The sequence below is a fragment of the Sphaerodactylus townsendi genome, linkage group LG12 (assembly GCF_021028975.2).
Source record: "Sphaerodactylus townsendi isolate TG3544 linkage group LG12, MPM_Stown_v2.3, whole genome shotgun sequence".
NCBI lineage: Eukaryota > Metazoa > Chordata > Lepidosauria > Squamata > Sphaerodactylidae > Sphaerodactylus > Sphaerodactylus townsendi.
The window spans coordinates 53587397-53606152 of NC_059436.1; the positions used below are offsets into that span (position 1 = coordinate 53587397).

At 47.4% G+C, this 18756-nt stretch overlaps 1 protein-coding gene across 1 annotated transcript in view; it reads right to left on the bottom strand.

Moving 5' to 3' along the window:
- Positions 1–825: 825 nt before the first annotated feature.
- DBH (dopamine beta-hydroxylase) overlaps positions 826–18756 on the bottom strand; it is a 53546-nt gene continuing 35615 nt past the window's right edge. The window contains exons 7-12 of the mRNA XM_048512971.1: positions 16028–16171; positions 14623–14661; positions 6428–6487; positions 5575–5702; positions 3485–3644; positions 826–1382 (exon numbers count right to left, since the gene is read on the bottom strand). Coding sequence (XP_048368928.1) covers positions 1242–1382; positions 3485–3644; positions 5575–5702; positions 6428–6487; positions 14623–14661; positions 16028–16171 — 672 coding nt within the window. The 3' untranslated portion in view covers positions 826–1241. The remainder of the gene's footprint in view (positions 1383–3484; positions 3645–5574; positions 5703–6427; positions 6488–14622; positions 14662–16027; positions 16172–18756) is intronic.

Genomic DNA, 18756 nt, shown 5'->3' on the forward strand with positions numbered 1-18756 from the left:
TGAGCGGGGAAAAGCGGGCAGAGACCAGAGAAAGCGTGAGCTTGGCACCACCATGCCCCTAAACTTCTCTGGGAAAAGCCCCACCTTCTCCCAGGCCAGACAACCCACAAAAATGGAGCCCCCTTGGCAAGGAGCAGTGCAGTCTGTTGAGAAGGCCTCTTTCTGTGTCTTCTGGATGGAGGAAGAACAGGGAGACCAGCCAGCAAGGTGAGATTTCAGGCCTTCGGAGATCTGACCCCATTCTACCCAGGGCTTTCAAAGCGAACATCAGCACCCTGGGCTGAGCCAGGAAACCACTCAAGTCTCAAAATCTGTCAGAATGGGACAAATCCCAGCTCGCCCTCAGTTAATAACTGAAGCAGCCGCATGCTCAGGCAACCTCCCAAGCAGCCCCTGCCCCACATCTAGGGTGTGCAAGCATAGCCCAGTCTGGGCGAAACTGAGGCTTAAATAACTGGCTGGGAGGACCGCTTGCCTGCCTGCAGTGGCGTATCTGCCTAGGGACAAGGGGTACCCCTTGTCCCCGGGCGCCACTCTTCTGGTCACATGGGGGGGCGCAAAATCGGCGCCCCACGTGACCAGGAAGTCCAGCTGTCTCATTGTTTTTGCGTGCCTCGACCCCATCCGAGGCACGCAAAAAACGACGAGCACCCTCAACCCCACCCTGGACTCCCCCCTCTCTTCAGAAGAGATGGCAGGCTGCCGGCTGAGAACCCAGCCAGCAGGGGGAGTCTGGGGGGGGGGAGGTGGGCACCCTAGACCTTGCCCATGTCCATGGTGACATGGGCAGGGTTGAGGGCAGTGGGGGTGGAGCCTGGAGGCATCGAGTGGAGCTAGGGTGGTGGGGGGCAGAGCCTGGGGGGGCGTCCTGGAGACAATTTGTCTCCGGGCGCCATTTGCCCCTGGTACGCTTCTGCCTGCCTGCCTGGACAATCTTGCCTGTCACAAAGGCCTCCGGAGGAAATAGATCCTGTGGGGGTTTTTTATTCTGGATATCAATTAGGAAATCTTCTGAGGTCTGAAAACCACCTGGATGCTGCCAAGCTCCTTGCTGACCTGCGTCTGCTCACCCAGGAAGCCAGGGTCATTCCCGTCAAAATCAGCCACCGCTCGGACTCCTGTGCCAAATCCCTCCCCGCAAAACGATGCCGGACCTCAGCCTGCTGCAGGCACCCGAGAAACCAAAGTTTGGCCAGAGCGGCATTTGTGGCACTGAGATGAGGAAGCATTCTTTGTCGGCGTCACGCCAGGCCTGGCTCTTCCCTGTTGAGCTCCACGGGAGTGGGAGACGCTGGAGGGTGGCTTAGGCGAGGCTCACAGCGTAGGGCTAAATCTGGCAGCACCTCCGTAATCTTCGGAAGAGGTTGCTTTTCCCATTCACCCTGCAGAGAAAAAAACAGACACTCAGGCCTTCTGCTGTAAAGTCTTGAGGACTAGGGTCCATTCTGCACAGCTGAAATAAGACATCCTGAGGACACAGAAGAAGGAGAAGGAGGAGGAGGAGGAGGAGGAGGAGGAGGAGGAGGAGGAGGAGGAGAAGGAGAAGGAGAAGGAGAAGGAGAAGGAGAAGAAGAAGAAGAAGAAGAAGAAGAAGAAGAAGAAGAAGAAGAAGAAGAAAAGGAGGAGGAGGAGTTTGGATTTATATCCCCCCTTTCTCTCCTGCAGGAGACTCAAAGGGGCTTACAATCTCCTTGCCCTTCCCCCCTCACAACGAACACCCTGTAAGGTGGGTGGGGCTGAGAGAGCTCCGTAGAGCTGTGACTAGCCCAAGGTCACCCAGCTGGCATGTGTGGGAGTGCACAGGCTAATCTGAATTCCCCAGATAAGCCTCCACAGCTCAGGCGGCAGAGCTGGGAATCAAACCCGGTTCCTCCAGATTAAATACACGAGCTCTTAACCTCCTACGCCACTGCTGCTCTCTTGGGAAGGCACTCCGCACAGCCTTTTCCCCCAAGATGTCTTTAGGATGCCTTATTTCTGCTCAAGATGTGCTTTTTTAAAAACACCCCCCAGCTGTCTGGAAGACGTCTCCTGCCTGGCTGTGCGGAATGCAGAGCTCCGTAGGCGTCCTGTGTTTCCCACCCAACTGTTATGCTCTCTGGTCAGTTTCACCCTCCACTTGCACCCAACATTTTCTGTGCAGCTAAAGGGATTCTCCCTGCTGCCCTTTGGCCCAAGGCATTTGCTCTGCAGGCTCTTACTGTACAGAAAAACCTTAGTAGGTTGGCAGAGGGCAGGAAAACCCAATGCTTTTCAATGGGCAGAAGACCTGTCTTCCAAGTGGCCATAATTCTCTTTATGTGCGTCTGCGCATGCTACAAAGACAGCTTCTGGAAAAAAAATTAAATAGGAAAAGCATACATTGCCAGGATCTGCAGGACCAACTGAATACAACTATGTACTTTTCAGGCTGAAAAGGCACCCAAGATCGGAGCCTGCAGAGCAAACATTCCCTGGCAACCTTCAGCAAATGGAGGAAGGGATAATCCCTTCAGCTGCACACAAAATGTTGTGTGAAAGCTGAGGTTGAAACTGACCAGACAGCAAAATGGTCAGATGTCAGGAGGATAGTATCTATGTGATGGAGATGAATTCCTGAATCAATGTAACCCGTTTATAACAACAAACCAATGCTGCTAAAAGATATACGTAACCGTCGCCATTTGGTGCATTCTTTCCTTGATCCTTACTTTATGGCTTCACACACTTTGTAGATAACAAGGCTTCCCCTGGCCCTCTGGTCCCTTGAGAGAAAGAATTGCATCCATTATCTCATGGGGCAGGAAGCCAGGTGGCTCTCTCTTACTATCTGCTGCCAACCTTGGGGCACCTTAGCAAGTTCCACCCAATCACTTACTGATTGGTTTCCCACCCTGGGACATGGACAATATGTACCCCAATAAACATTCCCTTCTCACTGGACACAGTGTGTAACAGACCTCTCTCTGTGATACACCTCTGAAGATGCCGTTCACAGATGCAGGTGAAATGTTAGGGACAAGATCTACCAGACCATGGCCACGTAGCCCGGAAAACCCACAACAACCGGAGACCAGTTTTGTTTGTGAGTAAAGTGTCATTAATTTGCAGCCAACGTACGGTGGCCCCAGAGGGTTTCCAAGGCAATAGATGTTTAGAGGTGCTCTGCCATGGCCTGCCTCCTCATCAGGACCCTGGATGTCCTTGGGAGTCTCCCATCCAACTACTCATCAGGGCCAACTCTGCTTAGTTTCTAAGAGTCTGTGAGTCTGATGCTCCTCTGCATCACTAGCAATCTGCCCACAGGGTCATCGTTGTTTTCCCCTTATCTGCTTTTGGGGATCAGTGATTGAAACACAAAGTGTCAGCATGTGGAAAGGCAAGGATGAGAGGGTAGTTCGGCATCATCTGCTGCGATGGAGGGTCTGGAGTTCTGTGAACTTGTGTTTGGCCAAACCTAAACAAAGCCCACAGTCTGTTCATTTTCTCCATTTGCCATACGTACCGGGAATCGGACAGCGGAGGACTTGTTGCAATGCACCGAAATTGGAGCAAAGTCATAAAGGGACTTCAGGACATCTCTGTTGAAAGAATTCCAGGGGACAGAAGAAAACTGCTGCGTGACAGAGGTCTCTGGGCATGTGCAAATTTCCTCGTCATTAAACCTACAAGAAGGAGAAATACTGGAAATGCCCAACCGGAAGCTTGTGAGCTACATCCAACCCAGGCTCCCAATCCAACATTCCCCTTGCACAGACACGCTTCAAATTGGTTGCAGCAAAAACAGCAGGCAATTCCCGCCCCCAGTCCACCATGGATGGGCTTTGGCATGCGGGAGTCCACCAGCAAGGCTCTTTTTGCCTGACTATAAAAATCCCAGCAGGATAATGTAGGGGGGTCTCTAAGGCAGTGATGGGCCAGGTGGGATTTCCTCTGCTGAATTTGGTGGCATGGAAACATCAAGACATAGTCAAAGACTTTGCCCACAACCAGAGGCTTAGGGGGGAAATGGCGCCCGGCCCCCCCACGCCCCCCCCCCGGTGCTGCCCTGCAAAGCCCCTGCCCACTTACCTTAGTTCAGCCAGCTGCTCTTTGCAGCTGGCTGAAAAGCTTTGGGGCTGGGTGGAGCGGGGCAAGGAGGGAAGGGGGAGGTGTGTGGAGGGCAATTTTCCGCCCCCCACGTGACTCACCGGGGGGCGCCCAGGGCGTTTGTCCTAGATGTCCCCATTATAGCTACGTCACTACATCATTTGCAGTTGCGACTCTGTCTCTATATAGGCCATATACATATTGCTGTCTTCTGAAAAGGCAAAGGGCAATCTGCTTCTCGAGCTGGTTCCTCGGTCAATAAACTCATACCATCTGAGAGCACGCATTCCACGCGTACGCAACCCTTCGTGGTAGGTGATGTTGGCCACCCTCTCTCCTCAATGGTCTGACTAGGATCCAGAACACGGAAAGAGGCTTTCTCTGTTCTTGAAATGGCTGACGAACAGTTGGGCCAATTACCACCAGTGCTGCTCATAGAGATCAGCCAGTGAGAGCACCTGTGAACTAGGAGCAGGACATTCCCTGCAGTCGCTCCAATCCTTCCTTTGGCAGCCCAGGAGGCAACATCTGTCCTGTCTTTCAGGAGACTCTTGTACCAGATTTTGAAAATGATGAGGAGCATTTAATGATATATTTCAGTGATGGCGGACCTTTTCGAGACCAAGTGCCCAAATTGCAACCCAAAACCCACTTATTTATCACAAAGTGCCAACACGGCAATTGAACCTGAATACTGAGGTTTAAGTTTAGAAAAAATGGTTGGCTCTGAGGCATGCATTACTCGGGAGTAAGCTTGGTGGTAGTTGGTGGCTTTGCTTTGAAGCAACCGTGCAACTCTTCGAACAGGTGAATCACGACTCTAGGAGGGTTTACTCAGAAGCAAGCCACATTGCCAGCAACCGAGCTTACTCCCAGGTAAAGGATCACGCTTTAGTTCTTTGCATGAAAATCAGTGGGGTTTAACAGCGCTTAACAGGATTACCTATACTGCTTCCCCAAGACTAGGTCTTAGGTTTAATGCTAATAATCGAGCCCAGCAGCCCAGGCCAGCCTAGATGTGTGGGGGGGGGGCGATTTCCCCCCCACATGATGAACTCTGTTTGTGTGTGCCCCCAGAGAGGGCCCTGAGTGCCACCTCTGGCACCCGTGCCATAGGTTTGCCATCACATATATATTTAAACCTTTCCATTAATTGCCTGCTCTTATTTGTCAGATTTTATGCTGGACGGCAGGAACTGTGCTCTGCATTGTCGATGTCTTCCACAGCTGGAATTAGCTGGCTGTTGTGGGTTTTCTGAGTTGTGTGGCCACGGTCTGGAAGTTTTAGCTCCTAACATTTTGCCTGCTGAGAAAACCCACAACAGCCAAATTGTGCTCTCTTTTATATTAATGGTTTTAATGTCATGTGCTTCAGTATTGAAAACCAATTTGTTGAACATAAAAGCAGTTTTTCAATGTCCAGAATGAATAAAATAGCAAAACAATTATTGTCGGCTGGAAATGGATTTGAATCTGCAGTTGGACGTGGACCAGAGGATACATCACCTGTTCACCAGATTAAAATATCGATGGAGGAAGCCCAGATCAACGGCACTCTTGCACAGCTCCAGCTCCCTCTGCGGATAGTAGTGGATATAATTCACACACATTTCGTCCGTGATCCCAAAACCACCCTGCAGAGGACATCAAAGCAAAAATATTCACTCGGGATCCAGCTTCACTCTCAAGATCAACTTTTTATAAATTGTGCCCCAGGCCCAGCTCCTCCAGCAAAAGCCCTTCCTGCCCAACCTTAACCTTAGAATCATAGAGCCGTAGAGTTGGAAGGAGGCCATCAATGGAAGATCAGCCTAGAGCAGTGGTTCCCAACCTTTGTTCACTTGCATATCCCATGGCAACCCATTTCCCTAAAATTGTGCTCCCAGTAATTTTTCTTGCATACCCCCAAACGCTCTGGGGCGCACACTTAGGGGATTTCACCACTTACATTTTTAATGTAAATTTTTGGATCTGGGACTCAAAGCTTGGGACTTGAAGGTGAAGTTTTGCTTCAGTGTTTTAAACCTATATTTGTTTTTGATTCTGTTTTAATTTCACAGGTATCATTACCGCAAGCCATCTGGCATCAAACATTGCCATCTTTTGCATACCACCAACCAGAATTTGTCAGATAAACAAGCTCATTGTGTGTTGGCTATCCAAACCTAACAAGATGTCAAATGTTTGTAGAAAATATTTGATGGATCTTTGGGATCTGGTCAAATATTTGCTGAATATTCTGTGTATGCTGGAGAGCAATGTTTGTGATGGAGAAACTGAGGCAGTAGAGAATTTCCAGCCCTAAACTGATAGCTCCAGAAAATCCCCACTGTCTTTGCACACAGACAGACACAGTTACCACAGTTGCTTGCGTCCTGTCTTCAGTGTTGTAAGCACACGTGGTCCTGAGCACATCACCCTGTTGACAGAAAGAGAAGAGATGGTCTCATTTGCTATCTGGCAGCCAGGGGCTGGACCCTAATGTGATGGGAGGAGACAAAATGCCTGGAAGAGGGACTGAAGTTGGGAGGGCAGAGAGGATCTTGTAGCAGACAGCACTAGGGGCACTTTCCCCCAGCAGCACAGGGACAGCTCTGCATTCACAGGGAACACTCTGGCAGTTTCTGCATGGGCTGAAAGCAACGGCTTCAGCCCGGTAAAACATCGTTTTGGCGGGGACCCTTCGCACAGGCGCCACTGCCAAATCGATGCAGCGGCGCTCTGTGCCCGCAAAACGGTGTATTCAAAACTCGCTTGGGGAGCGAGTTTTCCTGCAAACGCCGGCTTCCATCCGCTGCCATGCGAACGGCAGCGGGTGGAAGCTGGCATTTTCCCCTCCTTCCTGTTTCAAACGTAAGCTCAGCATTTCTGCTGGCAGCTGCGTCGCTCTATCGTCGCTCTGAGGAGGGAAGGGGACACGCCCCCTGGTCTCCAGTGCTTCAGCCGTCACTCTGGCCATGGGGGCGTGTCCCCTTCCCTCCTCAGAGCGCCGATAGAGTGACACGGCTGCCAGCAGAAGGTAACGAGGCATTTGGGGCCAGGGAGGGGAATATGCGGCTGTGCGGAGCTTGCTCCCACAGCTGCGCATCCCATGGGGCCGTTTGTGCGAATGGCCCCAGAGCCTGCATCGGCATGATTAATGCCGATGCAGGGTCTCTCCCTTGGCTGTGCGGAAACTGCCTCTGATAACTATGGAAGATGCAGGGAAACAATGGCCATTTCTGCATGGCAGAACCATACCTAGTTACAACCAGTTTCTTACAGTCAGGGCCTGTTTTATCCTGGTTTCTCCTTTCACAAGGCTGCCTGTTTTGTGAAGGAATCCAGTGAAGTTTGGGAGGAAATACTCCAATTCCTTTTGCATGAGCCCGGGACTTCTGTATTTACATTGCAAGGGTATCTGAGCATGCCCAGTGTCCCGCATTCTGATTGGCTGTTGTTTTTGAGTGGCAGCTTGAATGAACGTCAGGCGATCAGGGGGGTGGGCGGAGGGGAGGGGAGATCAGGCAGCTGGATGGGAAAAATAAACTGGTTCAGCTCCCGTGGCGGTTGCACAGTAGCGGGCTCACCTCAGGAGTTTGGAAAAGAATTGCCAGTTTGGCAATTTTTGAATGCTCCAGGAGGAGGGAAATATTGTGGGGCAAACTTGCTTGAGGACCAGGGACCATGCAGAATTCTTGTACAGAACGGGGGTATTTCTCTTGCTCAACCCAGGATATTTAGACCATGTGGAAACGGCCTTCAATGTCTGATAAGGTTGTTGATGGATAATAAAGCCAGTCAGCATTTGTAGGGCCAACCTGTTTCGGATGGGATTTTTTAATCTGTTTGTATCTTAACCAAAATATTTGATATATGCTGTCCATTAGGGCAGACCAGTGGTGGGATTCAACTAATTTAACAACTGGATGTTTACACGTTCCATTTTAACAACCGGTTCTGCTGAAGTGGTGCGAACCGGCTGAATCCCACCACTGGGGCAGACCCAATAAAAAGGATACCCTGTCCTGGATGGCCCAGTCGAGCCCAATCTTACTACATCCTGGAACTAAGAAGGGTTGACCCTGGTTAATATTTCGATAGGAGACCACTAAGGAAGTCCAGGGTCACTATGCAGAGGCAGGCAATGACAAACCACCTCTGCCATGAGAAGTCCTTGCCATGAAAACCTCATGAGAAGTCTCCTAACTCAGCAGCAACTTGATGGCATTTTCCTCCATCACCACCAGTAAAAAGGACAAGGAGGGTAAACCAGGCAACGACAGCGGGCAGAGAATTAGGTAGGGAGGACAACCGGACAAGGATGTGGGGCAGAGAGAGGGAAAACCAATGGGATTTCTTTCTCTTGCGAGTCCTCCCTGAATAAAATATGTAACGCAGCAAGATTTAAATGCTGGAAGTATTCAGAAGGTCACGCTGATCTTTCTTGTCTTTGGTGGAACGGGGACTGAATTGAGGCTGGCTGGTTGTTCGAGAACTGAGAAGCAAAGTTTTGATGACATTTCATGTGTCAGTATAAGACCAGCGTCACTAATTATTCTTCTGAATTCTAAGGAAGTAATAAATCACTGCTCTGGGATTTACAGTGGCAGCTCACTACCGAAAAATGGCAAGTATACTATGAATATGAGTGGTTAATTAAGGAACCAGCGGATAACTTATAAGAAGCGGATAACTTATAAGAAAAATAATAGTGGGTGCTTTTTGCCTTTTATTAATGGAAAAGACATTCTAATTTACAATCCTAGCTTTTTTTCACTTTACTGGGTGGATGTTGCTGTATTTTGTTTTGTCATATCTCTGAGAAACAGAATTACAAACAAATCAGAGCCCTCTGAAGATCATCCAAACAAATCATTAAAAAAACCTACCTCCCGCCCCTGGGAACCCCACTCTATCTTTGTTGCAATTGAGGGTGTGATCGGCAGAGCTGGCTTGAAGTATTCTGCCCACCTGCTCAAGCTGCTGTACTGCCTCAATAAGCTCCAATACAATTAGAGTTGCCAACTCTGGGCTGGAAAATCCTTGGAGATTTTGAGGGCTGAGCCTGGGGAAGGGAAGGGCCTCAACAGGGACTACGGCATTGAATCCACCCTTCAAAGCAGCCATTTTTTCCAGGGCAGCTGATCTCTGTCACCTGGAAATCAGTTGTCATTCTAGGAGAGCTCCAGACCCCACCTGGAGGTTGGCAACTCTCACTGTGTGAGAGATGACAAAATGTTGCTTTTACACAAAGAAGGTATTATTAAGTATTTTCCTAAAATGTAAGACCAGAGGTGGGATCCAGCAGGTTCTCACAGGTTCCCGAGAGTAGGTTACTAATTATTTGTGTGTGCCGAGAGGGGGTTGCCAAATGGTGATTTTGCCACGTGATTTTTGCCTTAGTTATGCCCCTCCTCTCAGCAGTAGTGCGCAGAACTTGAAGCAGACTAGCAGGAGGTGCAATCAAGGCGTGCGGCGGTGCATGCGCTCATGGGTGCATTCGCTTTCCCACCCAAGGACCGGGCAATTAGTGGCTGCTGTCCCTTTGCCACAGCCCCACCCCCAGGAATGCCCCATCCTCGGAATGCCTTCGCCATCAGCCCCTGGCCATGCCCTGCCCAGTACCCATTGGCGCTACGCCACAGTTTGAATCCCACCACCATGTTACTAAAATTTTTGGATCCCACCACTGTGTCAGACTATAGTAAGTATTTTCACAGATAAACATATTTTAGTGCACAAATATAGGCATTATTTAGAAGTCACAAAGAATATAGCCTTCACAGAAAATACAAAGTTTGTTGAACACTGACTATAATTTAGCTTTATAAAAGTTTATGTAGAGTTCATATAAAGTTCACTTTAAAGATGTTAGAAGTCTAGTTGACTCCAAGGTTATCATGTCTCCTCTTCTGAAGTCCGTTAGTGAAGAAGGGAGCATAGTAACCTTGGCAGCAGATAGAAGTCTTAAAGATTGTTGGCTAATTCAGATGAAGCACATCTGCTCTGAGATCATATCCCACCTGAAGTTAACGGTACTAATTGGAATCAAAGGAGAGATGAATGGCTTGACTATCATATCTCCTCCTTTGAAGTCTGTTAGTAGAAAAAGGGAGTGTGACGATAACGTGTGCTGGTTCAGTATACTTGCTCTAATGAGCTGGCAGGAAAAAGGGTTCAAGAGTTTAGTAGGGGAAAGTTCAAATATGTTTTTACGTTTAAAATGCTTCTATATTGTAACTAAATAATGGGACTTAGGCAGTTTCTGCATGGCCACGCTGGGGGTTGGGTCGGCATACATGACGCCGATCCAACCCCCCCGGGACAATTCGCATGAACGGTCCCGGTAACTACTGGGATATTGCCAGACCAGTGCCGATTGCTTCGATTTATTCAGTTTCGATATCGCTCGGCGTAGAAATGCCAGGTTGAACAATACCTGCCCCGGCGCTAATCGCCCAGAGTTGCAGCAGTGGACAGGGGGGCGGTCCCCAGGTTCAGCGGTACGACGCCGGACGGGTCGCGAGGGTAGGAAAGGTAAGTCGATTGGGAAACAGGGGAAGGATGGCGCCTTCCAGCCGCTGCCGTTTGCACGGCAGCAGTTGGAAACCGCTGGGGAGGAGCGAGGGCGGTGCGGCTGCGAAGCAGCTGCGCCCCCCATGCGAACAGCTCCTTGGGGACGGCGTTTTTGCCGTCCCCAGGGCGCTGTATTTGGCCCTTGCGGAAAGGGCCTTAAAAATATATGTATTTTAAGTATGCTTTATGAGAATCTTTGTATAATTCTTTAATATGGCCAAAGAAAATGTCTTTTTCTCAGTTCATAAGACAGTTTGCTTCTATAGAGAGGGCCCTAGATGCTAGCTGGCCAGCAGAAATTCTATTTAGAAATCCGATTAAGCCTTTTAGACCAATAGCTGCCAGTTTGTCCAATATATTGACTTAAATCTGCCCTGCCTTCTTCCTTTAGCCTTGGACGCCACCTTGGAATCCCACATAAAGAAAGGAAATGCCCGTGTGGCATGGGTTCTGTGGAAACAGTATCTCATATGCTGTTGGATTGTCCCTTTTATGAGATAGGTAGGAAGAAGCACATAATCCCCTTCCTGCATGGAAGTGAAGGCATTACAGATAAACAGAAGGTTATATATCTTTTAAACAGCCACAACTACGAGCTGTTGGAAGCGGTGGCTAAATTTTTAAATGGTGTTATTTTAACTCGTCAGAAATTGTAAAGTTGTAAAGGCTGTTATTATCTTGCTAAGCTAATCTTAAACAATCTATATGCCATTAAAGGTATTCGAAATCGAAATCGAATCGACTTAAATCTTATAAAGAAACATTTTAAGATGCTTCTGAAGCCCGGATTCAATAGTTATGGGAAGGTGGGACAGGATCCAGGTTCCAATTAGCAGGCCTCGGTCCTTGTACCAAGAGGGGCACCTGCTGATAAGCAACCCTTGGATGGACCTACGATGTCCTCACAGAAAGAAAATACATCATGAAGATACTAACAGGGTTGACACTAATTGCAGGAATTGACCATATAGAGAAATATTAATTGGAGGAGATGCCACCTGGTATATGACATAATATGTCCAGATGAATTGTAATAGGCTAAGCCCTCTTATCTCCTGCCAATGGAGACGAGAAGGGGATTGGGTGGTCCTGAAAAGGCAATATAAGCTGCTGCACAACCAAGGAACTGTGTGTCTCTCTCTGAGAAGGCACCCGGGCTTGCAAGACCGAGAACTAATAAAAGCTTTGTTACCTGCTTCACCAACTTTGTCCAGATTGTTTCTTACAACTGCAAGGGCTTGGATCAGCCCCTGCTGGTGTGTTTTGAGGTGGCAATAATGTCAGCCAGTTCCCCTTGTCTTCTCCCCTCCCACACCACTGGGGTCCAGAGCAGACCTCAATGGCAGGGCCTCGGTCACTTCAGCTTGCCTCGGGCCTAGTTGGCAGCGTTCCCAAAGGATCAGTGGTCCCCTAAGAGGGTGGTCGTGCCCCCTGGGCCGGCTGTAGCCGTTAGGGGGCTAACAGAGGTAAGGGGAGGGGGGCTAACGGGTAAGAGAGCAGCAGCCTTCAACCATGTTTATTTATTTTTATTTATTTATGGGATTTCTATACCGCCCAATCCCCAAAGGATTGAGCGGTTGTCCACTTATTTCCAATTGACTGGGCTTGCAAATGGCACTCCAAGTTTCTGCCTCTGCATAGCGCTGAAATAGAATAGAATAGAATAGAATCTTTATTGGCCAAGTGTGATTGGACACACAAGGAATTTGTCTCCGGTGCATATGCTCTCAGTGTACATAAAAGAAAATACATTTGTCAAGAATCATAAGGTACAGCACTTAATGATTGTCATATAGGTCTAGTAAGCAATCAGGAAACAATCAATAGTAACAAAAACATAAAATGTACACTCATAAAATAAAATGAAATCTAAGCACAGGCTATAGTCATAGGCAGTACCATACAGTGGGAGGAGAGGATGGGTAATAGGAATGATGAAAAAGTAGTGCAGTGCAATTATATAATAAATATATAATAAATAGTTTGACATTATCGAGGGAATTATTTGTTTAACAGAGTGAGGGCATTCGGGAAAAAACTGTTCTTATGTCTAGTTGTCTTGGTGTGCAGTGCTCTGTAGCGACGTTTAGAGGGTAAGAGTTGAAACAGTTTATGTCCAGGATGCGAGGGGTCAGTAAATATTTTCACAGCCCTTTTTTTGACCCGTGCAGTATACAGGTCCTCAATGGAAGGCAGGTTAGCAGCAATTGTTTTTTCTGCAGTTCTGATTAAATCTGAGGGAAACCATCACACATTTAGTAAAAACACCACCAGAGTACGAGACTGCATTTTGAGAAGCTGTAATCGCTGTATGTGATTTCTGTCTCTGGTGTCATTTTTCAAGTTTTTGCATGTCAGTTTAACATCCTAGAACCGTGTGGAATTTATTTCCCTGTGTTCTGGGTTGCTGAACCTGTTGATTATGATGTGGGCGTTTTAGCTACGTCAGTTATATTTGTTGCCGCCCACTCAATATTAATATTTCTAGGTTATATAAGGATTTAAATTTTCTCAATGGCTGTTTAGAAAAACAAAAAAGAGAGAGGAAAATTTAGGGGATAGAAGAGAAAAAGTATAGGGTATAAATAATTTTAAACATTCTAGTAATAAGAGGAAAATTATGGTAAATAAATATAATTATTGGAGGATTGTGTATATTTTTGGTTAAAGAGGAAATTTCTTGACAAAACTTTGTAAAGAAGATATAACACACTGTCTTTATTCAGAATAGCAGTAATAAAATGAAAGGAAAAAGTATTAAAAGGAGGAAATAAATTAAAGCAATCTAGTCCTTTATTATTTTTCTTAATTTTTTTGGTCTTCCAGGACTTTTCATGTAAACTGTTTACCTCTGTCAAACATTTCAACATATTCTCCGTTCTCCATCCATGTCCATCATTTTTTTTGTATTTTCAGACATAGAAACACATCTTCCTAGTCTAGCATCTAAACCTTTTAAATATGTAGCAATTCTGTACATTGATTTTCTGAAAATATACTCAAACATTTCCCCAATATTTATAAGTACATATATGTACACAGCATAGTTTGTCATCTGATTACCAGAATTTTTGTTATTATTACCCTGAATTCTCTCTCAATGACCCAAATTTTGCATCGTTATTTTCCTTAATGGTTTGTGCAAATCACTGTTCTAAATAGTAGCCATAGGCCGTAATAACACTGATAACTGATAACTGTTCTAAATAATGCTTTTTATAGCATATAGTAGGGGATGAGTTTATGGTAAGCAGAGACCCAAAGAAGTTTGAGAACCACAAATATAGAAGTTGTCTGTCTTGCCAGTGGTGGGATCCAAAAATTTTAGTCACAGGTTCCCATGGTGGTGGGATTCAAACAGTGGCGTAGCGCCAATGGGGCTGGGCGGGGCATAACAGGGGCGTGACCGGGCATTCCGGGGGCGGGGCATTCCTGGGAGGGGCTGTGGCAAGGACGCAGCCGCTGCGCCGGTCCTTGGGCGGGAAACCAATGCACGCAGGCGCAGGCTGCCACGCACGCCGGTGCACCTCCTGCTAGACTGCTTCAAGTTCTGCGCGCTACTGCTGAGAGGAGGGGCGTAACTAAGGCAAAATCACCAATGAGTAACCCCCTCTCGGCACACACAAATAATTAGTAACCTACTCTCGGGAATCTGTGAGAACCTGCTGGGCCCACCTCTGGTCTTGCCTAAGAAGCATAGCAGAGTCCGCTTCAGATAATGGAGCCCAAGTAGCTGTTGGGACAGTGAACTGGGCCTGCCAAGCGAGGATCCCTTCTCCCGGCCATGGTATACATCTTATCAAATGTCCACTTTCCTACTTTAGGAGAAGGATGCCAACAATTCATGTGCAATTCTGACAACTTCCAATCTTCTGTCTACATTACAAGAATGATTCATGAAATAAGGAAAACAAAAGTTTCCATTTGGGCTGTAGCCCGAGGAAGCAATGTCACAACTCAAACAAACCACCCCATAGAAGTGAACGGAGCACTTACCGGCAAAACGGTCACTATCTTTCTTAACATGCGGATCTCCTAAAAGAAACAGAAGCCAAAAGCCAATCAGTAGCAGCAGGAAGAGGCATAAAAGGGGGGAGGGGGTTCTCTTCAGGGCACAGACCCAAAAATGTTTGTTGCCCATTTCCCAGTGTTCCTCTACAATTCTGACCCAGAAAGTTTGCTTCTGGAAATAAAACCATAATGAGACAGTGGCCTAATTCTTGGAGTTCTGAACATGGCCTGTTCTGTAAAGAGCTGCATACAACCAGCCTGCTGTGCGCAGGATTGACATCTAAATTTGCTTTCCTGACCAGTCACTACCTTGCAGAGAGGCAGACATCAGCAAAAAATTAGGGCCACGATATCAGTATATATCAGCCAACTGAAGTTTTAGCTGATGAATTCAGAGGGGGGGAAGAATGATTGTACTCATGAGTTCTGACGGTTTATGGCATAGACTGTGGGGTTTTTTCTCTCCCCACACTCAGGTGCAGGGTTATGCACAGTGGTGGGATCCAAAAATTTTAGTAACAGGTTCCCATGGTGGTGGGATTCAAACAGTGGCGTAGCGCCAATGGGGCTGGGCGGGGCACAAGGGGGGCGTGGCTGGGCATTCCAGGGGTGGGGCATTAATAATTTCTCTGTTACTGTAAAAAACTCTTACTGTAAAAAAAAAAGTTCCTAATTTCCAGCTGGTATCTTTCTGTCCATAATTTAAACTCATTGTAGCAAGTCCTATCGTCTACTGCCAACAGAAACAACTACTTCTCCTCTAATTTTGACTGCCTGTCAAATACTTAATACTTTCAAATACTTAATTTTGTTTCTAGGAATGAAAAGAAGGATACTTTCCATAAACAAGGAACTTTACCATATTTCTAAAACATGTTTTTAAAACAGCCCAACAGGGAGAATTATCCGGTTTTCTACCTTCGCTAACCAGCCGCATAGGAAACAACAGGACTTTATGATTTTTGGACCTAATGGGATTTCTAACAGAAAAGCAGACCCAATTAGTAACCCCCTCTCGGCACACACAAATAATTATTAACCCACTCTCGGGAACTGGTGAGAACCGGCTGGATCCCACCTCTGGTTATGGAATAATTATTTCAGCCACACCGTATTCTGCAGGGCCTGCGTCACCAGTACAAGGGGCAGGAAAGTTCTGACCAATCTGGGGTGTCTCCACCCATAGAGACAATTACTTCTGATGTGAAAGTTCCAGTGGTATTGGTACATTTGTATATTACATTTCTTTCAATAGCTCAAAGAAGCATCGGCATGCAGGGCAGGTAATATGCAAACATAATTAGATTAAATCAGTGTGTTCATAAAGGCAGCTTTAGAGGGGTGGGTGGGGGGAATGTGTGACTGGTAGATAGACAGAAACACCACCTGCCTGGAAGTGGGGGCTGTAATGCCGATCCATGTTCACGATTTCCTCTTCTCTCCCTTCGCGGGACAGCACGGTCATCACGCTCCTGCCAGTCAGGTGGGTGTGTAGTTGGGAGGCAAAGACGTGAATCCCAGAGGGCGGCAACGCCTGGCACGGAAAGGGAGGGAGCAAAAGGGACCAACAGGATCGCCAGTGTTCAAAACCCAGAGTGCTGCTGAATCCCTGAAACTAAGCACACTCTTTCGACCTCAGTCGCAGCAGGCAAACTTCATGCAAAATAGTAAAGACCTAAACATGTCAGCAGTGGCCTAGGAGGTTAAGAGCTCGTGTATCTAATCTGGAGGAACTGGGTTTGATTCCCAGCTCTGCCGCCTGAGCTGTGGAGTCTTCTCTGAGGGATTCAGATTAGCCTGGGCACTCCCACACACGCCAGCTGAGTGACCTTGGGCTAGTCACAGTTCTTCGGAGCTCTCTCAGCCCCACCTACCTCACAGGGTGTTTGTTGTGAGGGGGGAAGGGCAAGGAGATTGTCAGCCCCTTTGAGTCTCCTGCAGGAGAGAAAGGGGGGATATAAATCCAAACTCTTCTTCTTCTTCTTATAGGTGTTGTTTTCCTAAATATTTTGAAATTTTAAAACAACTTTCTTTTTTAACAGTGTCAGGGGCAATGTTTCTTGCCAGGCCGCTGCAGTGAAATGACGGAAGGCAGCAGGGAACAGATTAAGTTCCACCTAAAAAATCAGCTAGCCTACCGCCCACCTGTTGTTCCTTTAGCTTGTGGAACCCCCTGCCACAATGAGCAGCGATGATTGCTGGCTCGGTTGGTTTTGTAAAAGAGGTTGTTGAAATCTCTGGAGGATAAGGTGTCCCATATCAATATGGAGACAGCAGAACGTTAGTCCCGGGTTGTTGCTTTTATTGTTTTATTGCATCGTATTGAAAGGGAAGCCCGCAAGTGATTATGGATCCCTTCCTATCTGTGCCTCCTGGGCTTGGCTCGGCTCGGCTGGGCTCTTCTGTGCATGAACTCTCCTGACATAGAAAGTGGGCTCAAGACTCAGATGGTGCTGAGTGAAGTCTAAGAATTGACCTCCTCCTGCTGCTGCTGCTGCTGTTTGATGTCTGGTTGTCGTCACCTGACCCAACTGAACTCCAAGCAGCCGACAGCCTTTGAATTGCATTATGGTCCAAATCTTGAGGGTGGAAAGTCCTGTCAATTTGGAATGTCTTTTTGGACAATGTAAACTAAAGACTGGGACAATTAAAGACCGTAGGAATAAGAATAAAAATGCCGTATTTAGATATTTAGACTTGAAAATATTTATTCCCATGTAAAATGTTGTAATTTCGGACATTCATCAACGTAAGTGAGCATCATATACTATTTTATTTGTAATAATTAATTGTAATCTTATAAAATAAGATTACAAAAAGAAAGCGCTGTCAAGTCATGGCTCATTCCGCACATGCAGAATAATGCACTTTCAAACTGCTTTCAGTGCTCTTTGAAGCTGTGCGGAATAGCAAAATCCACTTGCAAACAGTTCTGAAAGTGGTTTGAAAATGCATTTTTGTGTGTGTGCGGAAGGGGCCATAGAGAACTTATGGTGACCTCATACAGCTTTCTAGGCAAGAGAGACGAAAAGAGGCGGTTCTGCTGCAGACAGCCTCTGCAGAGCAACCTTCCCTCGGCCTCCTGGGTTGTCCCCCATCCAAGCACTAGCCAGGGCCAAAACTGCGCTTCTGAGAACTGATGGGGTCAGGCTAGTTTGGGCCATGAGGCACGTCAGGACAACTTTGAATGTAGAGGTTCTAGGTTTTGAATGCTGAATTTCACATCTTGCACATTGAGCCCCCATCATGCCCGGGGGCACCTCAGCAGCCGCAAAAGCAGCTGAGCTGTCACTCAGAATGAAGCCCCTTTTCTGGAGGCATCCAATGCTCAGAAATGGAGGGGGCACGGGTGGAGTCCATATGAGAAGCTGACGTCTGCTCAGAGGGAGCCCCAGGAAGCCCCAATTCATCCCATGCTGCAGCTAACATGGCAGGAGGAGGAGGAGGAGGAGGAGGAGGAGGAGGAGGAGGAGGAGGAGGAGGAGGAGGAGAAGAAGAAGAAGAAGAAGAAGAAGAAGAAGAAGAAGAAGAAGAAGAAGAAGAAGAAGAAGAAGAAGAAGAAGAAGAAGAAGAAGAAGAAGAAGAAGAAGAAGAAGAAGAAGAAGAAGAAGAAGAGTTTGGATTTATATCCCCCCTTTCTCTCCTGCAGGAGACTCAAAGTGGCTTACAATCTCCTTGCCCTTCCCCCCTCACAACAAACACCCTGTGAGGTAGGTGAGGCTGAGAGAGCTCCGAGAAGCTGTGACTCGCCCAAGGTCACCCAGCTGGCGTGTGTGGGAGTGCCCAGGCTAATCTGAATTCCCCAGATAAGCCTCCACAGCTCAGGCGGCAGAGCTGGGAATCAAACCCGGTTCCTCCAGATTAGATACACGAGCTCTTAACCTCCTACGCCACTGAAGCCCTGAGCCCCGCCCTCTTTCCCAGAAAGGGGCTCCCAGTCCTGACTGAAAGGGAGGGGCTACCCGGGAAAGTGTTGCAAAGAGAGCTGTTCTGCGCTTGCCAGAAGGAGGTCTGTGTTCATCTGGTTACTGCTGAATCCATCTATGGACGTCTTTCTGAGGGTTGAGGAGCACATTTCTCCCATTTTAATTTAGAGAAGATTCCTTGATTCCTCTCCCT